Consider the following 13,912-nt stretch of genomic DNA (forward strand, 5'->3'; position numbering starts at 1 on the left):
GGCACTTTGAACAGTGGACGTTACATTTCAGTTGTGTTACAACCCGTGGCTCTACCCTTCATTTGATCCCTGCGAAACCCTACATTTCAGCAGGATAATACACTATTGCATGTTACAGGTCCTGTACGGGCCTTTCTGGATACAGAAAATGTTCGACTGCTGCCCCGGCCAGCACATTCTTCAGATCTCTCACCAATTGAAAACGTCTGGTCAATGGTGGCCGAGCAACTGGCTCGTCACAATACGCCAGTCACTACTCTTGATGAACAGTGGTGTCGTGTTGAAGCTCCATGGGCAGCTGTACCTGTACACGCCATTCAAGCTCTGTTTGACTCAATGCCCAGGCGTATCAAGGCCGTTATTAAGGCCAGAGGTGGTTGTTCTGGGTACTGATTTCTCAGGATGTATGCACCCAAACTGCTTGAAAATGTAATCACATGTCAGTTCTAGCATAATATATTTGTCGAGTGAATACCCGTTTATCATCTGCATTTCGTCTTGGTGTAGCAATTTTAATGACCAGTAGTGTATATTCGTGGCCTGTCTTGCGTGTTACGAAGTTATCAGTCATCAGATGTAAGACAGGTCAGTGTGGACCAAGAAAAAGGCGTACACGCTGTTGCAGAGCGTTATGCACATAGGGTGCAGCAGTGAGAGTACCTAAAGGAAACGCAAGTAGTGGCATCCGTGTTCCTAACACGACACAGTCTCAGGCGAGAACAGCAACGCCACCTGAACGGTCTCTTCCTACCATATTGGCAGAGTTGTAAGGCGTCCCAGAAAGAGGACGTATGGAAAGCCTAACACAAGTACATTGCGTATTTTTCTGCAACATCCGTGAACGGGACACTACCTCACTGTTACTGTGTCTAATCACAGTTGCTCACACAACATTTTGCGAGACACGTGGTACCTTTGTGCGGAGGAATGCATGTGACAGACTGACAAGGATACGTAACACAGTTTCGAAGCCGATGACACAGAGTCTGACGGGAAATATATAACCCTGAGACAGGCGCGAATTCTCTTTTCAGGGAAAGCGATGTGTTCGTTGAAGTATTCGGGTACATAAGGCAAGATAACGATCCTGGCGCTGGATTACAGCGCGTGGACGACCTCTCTCGTACTGCTGTCTGATATTTTTCTGCCATATGGAATCTTCTCCAGAACAGTTCTTTATGACTATAATTACCACGGTTCCATAGCAATGGTGAATAAATACTTGTAGCTGTATTGCACTTCATACGGTTTCCTTGCATTTTCCGCTTAGCTTTATTTCAGGAGGAGGGAGCTCTTACAGAATGTGTCGTGAAGTATGAAAACTGAGTATCACTCCATGGCATACAGTACGAACGTACAGAAATCTATGCTTGTTACGATATCGTGTGGAGTCGATACCAAACAGAACTAAAGGGGATATTGAACGGATTCAAACCATCACGAATGGTCACAGGTTCGTTCGACCCACGGGAAAGCGTCAAAAAGGTGCTGAGAGATCTGAGGTGGCGGACGCTCGAATATAGACGCTAACTATACCGTGAAACTTAGTGATGAATCTAGGGACATGTTACACACCCCTGCATATTGCTCCAATACGAATCGGAGAATAGGGTTAGATTAATTACGGCACACACAGCATTAAAGCAATCATTCTTCTCGCGATCCGTACGTGAATGGAACGGGAGGAACCCCTAAGTATTGATACAATGGGACGTACCCTCTGCCATGCACGTCACAGTTGTTTGCAGAATACAGATGTTGATGTAGATGCAGATCGTACTCCTCTTGTCACGAAGGGTTACGCAGCTCAGGGCAAGTATGGTACGGAGTTCCTGCAGTGGGTGTTCATCTATAGAACAAGTGGCAAATTGTAAAGCTTACGTAATGTCAGGCAGAAGCCGCTATCGATTATATAAGATTACTATGAACAACACGTTAGAGTCCAGTAAGGTGGTACAAAACAAACATTGAATTAAATCAGAACAGCAAATCTCCATTCGCATATAGTTTTGAAGATACAATACGGCCAACTTGCTAGAAAAAGTTAGCGGTAACGAGAGAATCGTAGATGGTGACTCCGCAATTTTTTGGTGAATAAAATCACTTGTACTTTTCTTGTGGAGGAAATAGTCTGATGCTTCTTATAAACGAGAGACACACTAACTGCATTATATTTGGAGCCGGTATTTACAGGTTGCTTTCATCTTTTGCGAAGCGTTCAATCTAGAGTCTTCAAGAAAATACGAATGCGCGTGAGATCTGGGTTACGGAACTGAGGACCATACCGTGCCACTTTGTCATTCTCTGCCATAAGGCATCATTCAGGTGTGGTACAGAGTGTGTGGCGTCGGGATCAACGCTCTGTCGGTCATTGTCAGTTTTCTAGAGTGTGGGGACGATAATTCGTATTCAAATATCTCCTCATTTGTGGTCCGATGGTTGTGAGCAATCCGTTCCAGTCCTTCCGTAGAGGGAAAATCTCTGGAAGTACGAGAAATTAAAGCTGAATGCTCACGATGAGAATAGGGCATGTTGACCACTCACATACAGAAGCTGACACTTTTTTTCCAGAAGAGGGAGATGTTTTTTTGGGACTCTACCTGGACGCAAAGCTACTTCCTTAAAAGCTATGATTATTGCCTGACACGTAATTATTACATGGCAGGCACTGAATGTGTTGCACATATCGACTGTTAAGCAACTGACGTATCCAATGGCACCACGGACGACCAGGTTCTCTTGAGGATCATTCTTTGGTGGGAGGACCGGTATGGAGCTCAGTCAACCTTTTGGGGACAGCTAAGGAGTTATCTGCAGGAGAAGTGGCGCCTCCGGTGGAAGTTGACACTAACAATCGGAAGAGCAATGTGCTAAGCACACGCTCCTTCAGTGCGAGCGTTCAGTGACATCTTTGTCCATGGATCTCGCTGTGGAGCTAAGGAACCGAATGTGTCAGCCGTCTTTAAGGTACGGTGGTTATAGTGTTCGCTTTTCAGTTTTTTCAGTTACAAGCATGAAGAGTGTTCAGCAAGTAGAGAAACACTAGGTGCGCAATGAACAAAAAATATGCAATACGTGTAATCTGTGTTTTTATCTCTACTTTGTTCTTATTATAGTTTCTTCACGTTCATGTGTGCTTACTCTACTTGGATTTTTTGCAGTTGCATGGACCTGGAGATTGGTTCGGCCATCTGCAGAACTGCCGAACAGTTCTCTAGTCAATGAGGCGTGAGCTAACGGTTCTATTGGAGTGTCAATGGAAGCTATTATGCCTACTTAAGATCTCATCAGATAACGTTTGACAATAAAGCATGTTCTGTTAACTCAGTTTCAGCAGAATGTTTTCGTTCTGCGCATATATCTGTGTTTTCTGAGCGCCCCTCCGTTTGTCAGGAAGCCAGACTGGGCAAGTTTTTTTGTCTCTGATGTGGAAAGAAAGCGCACGAGGAAGCAGTGAGGCGTGAGGCCGAATCTGGAACGACAGTCACGCAGTATGGGGCAGGGCGAGGGGAGAAAGCGGCCGATCTTTTTACTCTCTGTCCACAGAACATACCGCCTTGTTTTCTGGCCGGTTCACTGTCCCCCCTCCCTCCCCCCCCCCCCTCCTCCCCGACCCCCGTCATCTGAGACTGGCACCAGTAGCTTACAGAAAGTGAAAACGCAACGGGCTATAACTCACGTATTACGCCGCATGTGATCTATTTATGAAGAGCCTATATGAGTCCGTGAATGAGTTAATATGTGTGGGTCTCGGTAAATGGAAGACAGAGGGGTGGCAAAGTCGTTGAAGCCCTGAACTCGAACCTAGAGAATCAAGGGATCGTATCCTAGTCTGGCTTTCCTTGACTAAATTTCTTGTTTTTCCCTAAGTCATTTGAGTTCGAGTCTCATGCTTCGATGATTCATCGACAAGGACTGCGGATAATTTGTGGCAACGTTCTTGTCTGGTAGTCTATCGGAGCCTCAACAGCAATGGGCCTTTAATCTCGAAGCTTGCTGCAGACGGTAACATTATTTGATTCGTGAGGAAAGATGTTGGACACTTTTAAAAGTCTTATTGCATTTCGACCCTCAGTATTGTTTTTTTCTTTCTAATCCTTGTGTCGGCTCGTTGTCATACTACCTGTCGCGAAGCTGTTTTCCTCCTTATTTTAATTTTCACGGAGGACTGGCTTGGCTAAATGTTGTATTTATGTTGTTGCTTCACCAGTCGCTAAGATAAATTTTGATGTTGGTAACTTCACTGGTATACAAAAAACACAAATTAGGCGCCGACGTATGAGTCAAGCACATGCGGCTGCATCAACAATGAAGTTTACAGATGGAACGGAATCAGTGAAGAAAGGAAAAGATATGGCACTGGAAAAACGAGACATTGACCTTGACACGTTACCTGTGAGGAAGTTCAGTAAATGAAGGGACTGATATGTGTCTGATATGAATCGAATATTCTTTTATTTAGTCACGCAGATGGGAACTGCAGAGAAAGGAAATCACAAACGACCAAAGTACATCACTATTTTATTTTCATTCTTAATGCACAACCGATGTTGATAGGCTCTCTGGTTATGTGGAAATGGTTTATCAGGAACTGATAATATGAAATTGGACAAAAATATTGCTTTCTGAGGTAGTAAACGATTTTTTGATATCAGTAATTCAAGACAATTTATTTGAAACCTAAAATTTTACTTAGTTAATTGAAGTATAACGATATTTTGTCTTTGGTAATAGAATACTATAAGAGGGAGCATTTAGGATAAAAGCAACGGTTATGTTTGCTAAATTGCGGGTATTTTTTTCAGCCATGTGGGTACCAGTAGTGGCCGCATGCATAAGCAAATACTTGCGAGCAGAATTAGTATATGTCTGACGACCAATAGCTTTAGGACAGGAAAGAGAATTGAAACTTCCTGGCAGATTAAAACTGTGTGCCAGGAAGTTTCATATCAGCGCACACTCCGCTGCAGAGTGAAAATCTCATTCTGGAAACATCCCCCAGGCTGTGGCTAAGCCATGTCTCCGCAATATCCTTTCTTTCAGGAGTGCTAGTTCTGCTAGTTTCGCAGAAGAGCTTCTGTGAAGTTTGGAAGGTAGGAGACGAGGTACTGGCAGAAGTAAAGCTGTGAGTACCGGACGTGAGTCGTGCTTCGGTAGCTCTGTTGGTAGAGCACTTGCCCGCGAAAGGCAAAGGTCCTGAGTTCGAGTCTCGGTCGGGCACACAGTTTTAATCTGCCAGGAAGTTTCATATCAGGGCACACTCCGCTGCAGAGTGAAAATCTCATTCAGGAAAGAGAATTACAAACCTGACACGACCATCGGGACGGTGCAGTGGCAAGGACGTGTTGTACCAGGGTTGGAACTTAAATAGTGGCAACTGTTTACTCACAAACGATACAACTGATACAAAAGAGTTGCATGTTTGCACCTATTAGTGTCCTTCGAAGTAGTCGCCAGCGTTGTGTAGAACCAGTCGCCTGTGATGTCGAAGGCGTAGTACACCGTTAGCAGAGCCTGTTCTGTTGATGGTGCGAATGGAGCGGTCTCTTACTGCCTGTCGAATCTCTGGAAGGGTTCTAAAGCGACTGCCACGAAATGGTTCCTTCATCTTCGGACTCATACAGCGCTAGCTGTGGCTGCTCTGTTCGGTCGATGATGGGTCTGTGACGTACTGTACCAACCACTATACTACCCGGAGTGAAGTCCTTGTGACATTGATTTGACTCGGAAGATGAAGGAACCACTTCGTGTTATTCACTTCAGAACTGTCCCAGAGATTCGACAGGCAGTAGACCGCTCCATTCGCACCATCAACAGAACAGGCTCTGCTCACGGAATACTACGCCTTCAACATCGCTGGCAACGGGTTCTGCAAAACGCTGGTCACTACTTTGAAGGACAGTAACAGGTGCAAACTGTAACTCTTTTGTATCGGTTGTGAATAAATAGTTGCTATTTACGTTCTAACCCTCCTATATCCCTATGCGGATTTAGATTTTGCGTTATTTCCCTAAATCGTTCGAGGCGCCTTCATGGATGGTTGATAAACAAAAAGTAAGGCCTGTTTCCTTCCACAACTTTGCCCATTCCAATGCCATAATTCGGGGTCTCGTTGTTGACGGGATGTCAAACTCTAACCTCGCCGCCTAGCGTGACATTGAAATACGTGCTCAAAGTCTACAAAGATACTATTTTCGACGACCTAATTATGTTGAAAGACTTCTTGCAATATACCTTCCACTATTTCCTGGCGGCCCAATAAATTATTTCTTTAATAGACGGACGACAAGTTCTTGCTAATCTTCAGCTCACACGTTGTGAGACTGATTTTACTGTAACAGTGAATTATGGGGTCTGCAGTTGTTAAGACCAATAGGGACATGCGCTATCTTGTAGTGAAGGACCAAACTGAAAGCGAGGTGGTGCAGTCGCAAGGTATCACACTCAATCAAGAGGCCGACGGTCGAAACCTCCGTCAGCCCATCCATATTTAGGTTTAGTCTGGTGTCCTTAAACCATTTAAGGCAAATGATAGTGTGGTTCCTATGTAAAAGACACAGCGGACACTCTTCTGATCCAAACATGCGGCCGCGCGGGGTAGCAAAAAAATGGTTCAAATGGCTCTGAGCACTATGTGACTCAACTGCTGTGGTCATCAGTCCCCTAGAACTACTTAAACCTAACTAACCTAAGGACATCACACACATCCATGCCCGAGGCAGGATTCGAACCTGCGACCGTAGCAGTCGCACGGTTCCAGACTGCGCGCCTAGAACCGCGAGACCACCGCGGCCGGCTAAGCGCGCGAGGTAACCGTGCGGTCTTGGGCGTCTTGCCACGGTTCACGCGACTCCTCCCGTCGGAGGTTCGAGTCTTCCCTTGGGCATGGGTGTGTGTGTTGTCCTTAGTGTAAGTTAATTTCAGTTAGATTAAGTAGTGTGTAAGCCTAGGGACCGTGACCTCAGCAGTTTGGTCCCATAGAACTTACCACAGATTTCCATATTTCCAAACTTACAACCGGCCGGTGTGGCCGAGCGGTTCGAGGTACTTCAGTCTAGAACCGCGCGACCGTTACGGTCGCAGGTTCGAATCCTGCCTTGGGCATGGATGTGTGTGATGTCCTTCGGTTAGTTAAGTTTAAGTGGTTCTAAGTTATAGGGGATTGATGACCTCAGATGTTAGGTCCCATAGTGCTCAGAGCCATTTGAAACCGAACTTGCACGCCATCTTCACTTGGTTGCTGATTGAGTGTTAAGCACTAATTTTCCTTCCTTTCCTTATCTGAAGGAAAAAAGAGGAAGGTTGAAACGTCCCCTTAGAAAAATTCATACAAGACTGTGCTTAAACTGACACACAATATTTTTAGCGCAAAGCAGTCTGACTTTCAATAATCCCTACAAAAGAATGGCCCTGACTAACATTAACCTATACCTTTCACAAAACACTTACCTCACCAAAAATCTTCGTTACTCGAACTACTGCAATACAGCGAGCGCCAATACTGCCAGCTGAATAAAAGATTCAAACTACGGAAGTCACTTACTACTGATAGGCACAGTTAGCAAATGAAAGATTTTAATAGAGAACAAACAATGTATTTACCTTAATAGTTATATATATCAGTTCATGACATCCATTCTCACAAATTTCAAAACTCCGCCATCTCTCTCCCCACGTCCACCACTGCTGGCGGCTCACCTCCAACTGCGCAACGCTACGCGCTGTTCCAGCTGCGGCTGCCCAACACTACAATGGCGAGTATTACAACAATGCCAACCAGCCACAGACTGCGCACAGCACAGCCAGTGATTTTTCATACAGAGCGCTACGTGGCGTTACCAATAAAAAACCTAAACAGCCTACTTACAAGGTTCTGAGGAAGAAGAGAGGAAAGAGTAACTGGTTCGCTGTCGTAATATCGAGATGAATTTCGTAATCGGAAGGAAGGAACGAAAGTATGAGGTCGTATGATTTCAAATCAGAGAAACGCAGACATAAAAAGTCAGCCATGGATGTATCAAAGAAACCTGGGTAAGATGTTCAGTGAAAGCATCTGGAAAGTAAATCAGGATACCGATGCTGAAAGGGCCTCAACGAGTACGCCGGTTCGCTCGGTGACTGGTCGGAGCAGCGCCCAACCACAGCTTGGACAGTACACCTGTTTGTGTTTCCTCTCAGTCACTGGACAGTTGTCGCTGGTTTCCTACTTCCTATTCTCAAAACAGACCACCCCGTGTTAGTCGTTACCGCTGGAGCGCGTTGTGGTAGCGAAAATTGTGCTCCTAGTCTCATCTGGAGCGTGACTGTGGACTTCACTCTGTTACGTTCTTTTTGTAGCTGATCACCTGTGTTGTCTTCCGGCAGCGGCTATGAGCAATGCCGACCTTGTAACACCAAAGGGAAGCTTGATGTCGCGCGACAACTCGTGTTCTGCGGAGATTCTCAAGTACCTAGCGGGGAAAGGTGAAACCCTGTGAAATCTAAGCTATGTTATACGATGGATATTCGGAAAGTAGGGAACTATCCGTCGCGAAATGGAAGCCACAGTGAAAATCAAAACTGTTTTATTTGCAACAGTTATCTACACCTTCCAGCTACTTCGCTGCATAGTCGCCTCTCTGACTTAGGCATCTGTGTTACCGTTGTAACAGCTTTCCAGTAACCTCGTGATAGACGGCAGCCTCCCGTGCCTTCGGAAAAATTTCTCCGCTGGACTGCAACTTAATGCCGGCCGCTGTGGCCGAGCGGTTCTAGGCGCTTCAGTCCGGAACCGTGCGACTCCTACGGTCGCAGGTTTGAATCCTGCCTCGGGCATGGATGTGTGTGATACTCTTACGTTAGTTAGGTCTAAGTAATTCTAGTTTCTAGCGGACTGATGACCTGAGATGTTAAATCCTACAGTGCTCAGAATCATTTGAACCATTTTTGGAAGTTAATGTTGTCTTTATAGCCAGCACTTCATTTGAGCACAGATGAAAATCGTAGGGAGCCAACTGTGGGCTGTATGGTGGGTGATCAAACACTTAACACCGAAAACGCTGCAGGAATGTCCTCATTGCACTTGCAGTGTGCGGCTGAAAACTGTGATAAAGAAGGACATGCTTAACATTTACATTATGTGGAGTTCCGTGCAATCAGGCGAAATCTCTTGTCAGGCACTCAATCTTAGCGGGAGACGCTATTTTCTAGGTATCTTTAAGCACTGACTGTGCTCCCAGAACTAAGAAGAGTTAGGTGACTCTGTCTATCAGCATATTAGACTGCCCAACACATCTGTGCAAAGCTTCATCGGATTTTCACTGTGGCTTCCATTTCGCGACCGATCGTTCCTTACTTTCCGGATAGCCATCGTACAAAAAGCTTCGTATCGTCTTTTAAAAGCACTCATGTGGCTAAATAATAATTAAAAGGACTGTAAAACAGCAGTTAAAAGTGGGCAGGTAAACTTGGCGTGGCAGCTATATGTCGAGAACAAATATAATACTTCTAATATTAATTCAGGAAAATTCTTCAGAGAATTCATCGCGGTGGACAGTTCCATTCTTCCTCGACTGAGCTCTTTATCCTCCTCTGTTGCTGCGAGTGATGGTCTTAGATGAATTTGCTTGCTAGATACTAACTAGTTTATGGCCAGAGACCATGTAACAGCACTTACCGAAGATGAGCATGTCAGTCGTTGAAAAATGGAAAGTAAAACAATGAAAAGCTACTCGATTCCAAAGGGATGTAGTATCAGCTTCATTTGACGAGTGTCACACTGATTTCACAGAACAAGCCCAGCAAAATTTGCACAGTTTGGATGGGAAACAAAGCTAGATGCACCAGACAGGATAAGCTGTGTGAGAGCAAAGCGTACTTACCCGGGTAGGCGCATGCCCGCGGTCCCAGGAACAGTCTGGCCGGAGCGCCGCGCCAGACTGCGGGGTCCAGGGCTGCAGCCCGGAGAGGTCGTGTGGCGCCGCCGGGAGGGGAGGGGACGGAGGGGAGGGGAGGGGAGGTCCCACCCCCCACCAGCAGGGGGCCGCCGAGACGCGCCGTGGCGAAATCTCTGCGGCCCGCGAGACCTGCGTAACGCCCGCTACCGCTCACCTCTCACCGCTTGCCGCGGCGGCTTTATCGACTACGCTCACTGCCGCAGATCGCAGCTGGCGCGTGCCTCCGATAGCACGTGACGAGAATGAGCGGCTCGCTTCCTCATCTCGCGGTGTCGAGGAAATCAATAGACTAGAGACCGACACACTGAGAAACGGATGAGGTCGTTGGAAGGTGATGCGTCCTGAGAGGGTTATGTGACATATCCGAAAGAACAGATACCGTTTCGATCCAGCAGCCACTATGAATTACGAAGGAATTACAGACATTGCCTGCGAGTGGACATTGATAGAAAATGAGATTTTCACTCTGCAGCGAAGTGTGCGCTGATATGAAACTTCCTGGCAGATTAAAACTGTGTGCCGGACAGAAACTCCACCTCGAGACCTTTGGCCTTCACGGGCAAGTGCTCTACCATCTGAGCTACCCAAGCACGACTGACGTCCTGTCCTCACAGCTTTACTTCTGCCAGTACCTCGTTCCTACCTTCCAAACTTGCCCGCAAGGCAAAGGTTCCGAGTCCGAGTCTCGGTGCAGCACACAGTTTTAATCTGCCAGGAAGTTTCATTGATGGGGAAGTTTGAAAATTTATGCTGGACCCAGATTGGAATCCTGGTCTCCTGCTTACTATGCAGATTCGCTGAATAATGCGCCATCCGGACACAGTGGTCATCGCAACAGCGCAGACTATCCCAGAACGTCTCCCGTCAGACCCAAATTCTCAACCATATACTACGGCTGAGGTGCACTTCTCCGATTCCGGTAAGAGTTGGAGCCTCGTCTATAGAGATCGTTGGCCGTTCTCGCCTTCCACCAATTGCACCATATCGTCCTACACCGTCGCCGTTTCATAATTATTCGACACACAGTTAACCTTTAACGATTCAGTCAATAACATTCTTCTAGGTATTTAACCGCATTTCCAATGTGAAAAATCCTCCGACGTCTGAGCCACTGTTGCAAATAGCCTTCCTCACGTGCTTTTTCTCAGTAGCAAAAACAACCTGAGGAAGGCCATTTGCAACAGAGGCTAAGATGTTGGAGAATCTTACACACTGAAAGTGCGGTCACATAGCCAAAAGAACTGTATTGACTGTGACAACGGCCACGGAAGACTACGCTTACATTCAGCGATATTTTTATTGGCAGCTTGCTCTAGCGACAGTCCTTTGGAGAATTCGAGCCATATTTAGCCTGAAGTTTCTCTACTATCCTCTACGAGAAGGTCGTATCAGCAAAGGACTTGAACAAAATTATATACGTACCTTGGTATAAACTATTCCTTTGTGAAGCTTGTTTCCCCCCATTTTGTACTATATCATCTCTAAGTATTCTGAACATGTGGTACGTCTGTGACCGTTGCGGATTTGTTTTGATTCGTTTCTCATGTCGGATCTAGCACGCTTCCAAGGAAGGTAAGAAATCTACTAGAGGTCCCTAGACTTACTGTGTCCAGATTTGATGGAAAAACTTCATCTGCTAAGTGCATTACTTGCGATGAATTAAAATTACTGACAGACATAGGGCAGCTACAGCAATTACTTTCGTTGCAGTGATCTTCTTAACAAAAGACCATTACATAAAAAGAAACTACTGAGATTAAAATACCGCTAAATAACATAGGCCTTTTGTGATAGAGCTTCCATTACTCAAACCTTTCGAAAATAAGCTAAACAGAAAAATCAGGAAGTTCTTTTATGCAAGAACCAAAGAAGCGGTTTGAATCGACGGGTCTCGTTTTACACTGGCCCCTCTCACGATCCAGATTGGCTTCTACCAATTACTACAATGTTGGAGATGTACAAAATGGTTCAAAAATGGTTCAAATGGCTCTGAGCACTATGGGACTTAACATCTGAGGTCATCAGACCCCTAGACTTAGAACTACTTAAACCTAACTAACCTAAGGAAATCATACACATCCATGCCCGAGGCGGGATTCGATCCTGCGACCGTAGCAGGCGCGCGGTTCCGGACTGAAGCGCCTAGAACCTCTCGGCCAGACGGCCGGCAGCGTTCTAAGGAAATAACGGAAAACCTATACCTGCATGGAGAGATGTGGTATTGTATACCGATCCTCTTGAATCCGTGTCTATTATTACCACTGAACAGCTCTATCTAGAGGTCTCACACTGGGGACTGCAGAGCATCTACGGTACGCTCTTCCACTGTCTGAACAGATCCACCACGAAATGTGCAGCTCTGAATTGTCTCACTACCTTTCAATAATCCTGAATTGACGATCGTTTCATAAACCGAGCCTTTGGTCCGTCTTTAATGAACTTGCTGCCGACGGGACGTTAAACTCTGATCTTCCTTCCTAAACTGATGACCAGTACTCTATCGGCACCGCGTTACTTCATACATTATCACAGGAAATATCTGAATTTCAGGCAGCAATATAGTCTCAGTAAGGTTTCCGACATATGCGTGTGCTGGTCGGCGAAACGGAATAACCCTTTCAACGAGAAACTTGGTCATAATATTTATTTTGACTTCCACTTGTGCAAATTCGAATGTTGTTGACGTATTATACACATCCTTCTACTTTTGGCACAATCAGAGAAAATCATTGTTATCACTGCTGATCTCGGCTTCGCATTTACCATCTTCAGAATTCAGAATATGGTTACAATCATTACCTGTTTCAGCCAAGAATCCATGTTGTGAAGTTAAACGATGTACTGTCGAAACCGACACTGTGATAATTTTCCCTGATTGTGTCTACACAGCTGGCCGTAGGCGGCATGAGTTGTACTACATGCTTGGTTCTGAAAATGACAGGAATTTCAGTGCAGCCACACAGAGTAGCTAGGAAAAACAGAATGTTTATGTATGTGAGGAAAGATTACGCAACGAGTTTGTATTCAGACATCGGATTTGGACGTTGCTTGTTAGTAGAACACATTGTTATATCTCGAGTGAAAGGGAGAACCGTCTATAATTTCGTGTTGCAATTTGACAGAGTATAGGCCGAAGCATATCGGGACTGCGGTTTATTGTTCTACATCTACATTTATACTCCGCAAGCCACCCGACGGTGTGTGGAGGAGGGCACTTTACGTGCCACTGTTATTACCTCCCTTTCCTCTTCCAGTCGCGTATGGTTCGCGGGAAGAACGATTGCCGAAAGCCTCCGTGCGCCCTCGAATCTCTCTAATTTTACATTCGTGATATCTTCGGGAGGTATAAGTAGAGGGACGCAATATATTCGATACCTCATCCAGAAACGCACCCTCTCGAAACCTGGACAGCAAGCTACACCGCGATGTATAGTGCCTCTCTTGCAGAGTCTTCCACTTGAGTTTGCTAAAAATCTCTGTAACGCTATCACGCTTAACAAATAACCCTGTGACGAAACTCGCCGATCTTCTTTGGATCTTCACTATCTCCTCTGCCAACCCGACCTGGTACGGATCGCATACTGATGTGCAATACTCAATAATAGGTCGAACGAGTGTTTTGTAAGCCACCTCCTTCGTTGATGGGCTACATTTCCTAAGGACTCTCCCAATGATTCTCAACTTGGCACCCGCCTTACCAAGAATTAATTTTTTTTGATCATCCCACTTGAAATCGTTCCGTACGCATACTCCCAGATATTTTACAAAAGTAACTGCTACCAGTGTTCCGCTATCGTATAACCATACAATAAAGGATCTTTCTTTATATGTATTCGCAATACATTACATTTGTCTATGTGAAGGATCAGTTGCCACTCCCTGCACCAAGTGCCTATCCGCTGCAGATCTTCCTGCATTTCGCTGCAATTTTCTAATGCTGCAACTTCTCTGTATACTACAGCATCATCAGCGCAAAG

The 13,912-nt window shown here is 45.6% G+C and overlaps 1 protein-coding gene across 1 annotated transcript in view; it reads right to left on the reverse strand.

Moving 5' to 3' along the window:
• Positions 1 to 9,942, reverse strand: part of LOC126325085 (uncharacterized) — a 29,141-nt gene extending 19,199 nt beyond the window's left edge. Inside the window, exon 1 of the mRNA XM_049995143.1 lies at positions 9,861 to 9,942. Within this exon, the coding sequence (XP_049851100.1) occupies positions 9,861 to 9,874 (14 nt within the window). The 5' untranslated portion in view covers positions 9,875 to 9,942. The remainder of the gene's footprint in view (positions 1 to 9,860) is intronic.
• Positions 9,943 to 13,912: the final 3,970 nt, after the last annotated feature.

This window comes from Schistocerca gregaria, chromosome 2 (genome assembly GCF_023897955.1).
Source record: "Schistocerca gregaria isolate iqSchGreg1 chromosome 2, iqSchGreg1.2, whole genome shotgun sequence".
In the NCBI taxonomy this organism is placed as follows: Eukaryota; Metazoa; Arthropoda; class Insecta; order Orthoptera; family Acrididae; genus Schistocerca; species Schistocerca gregaria.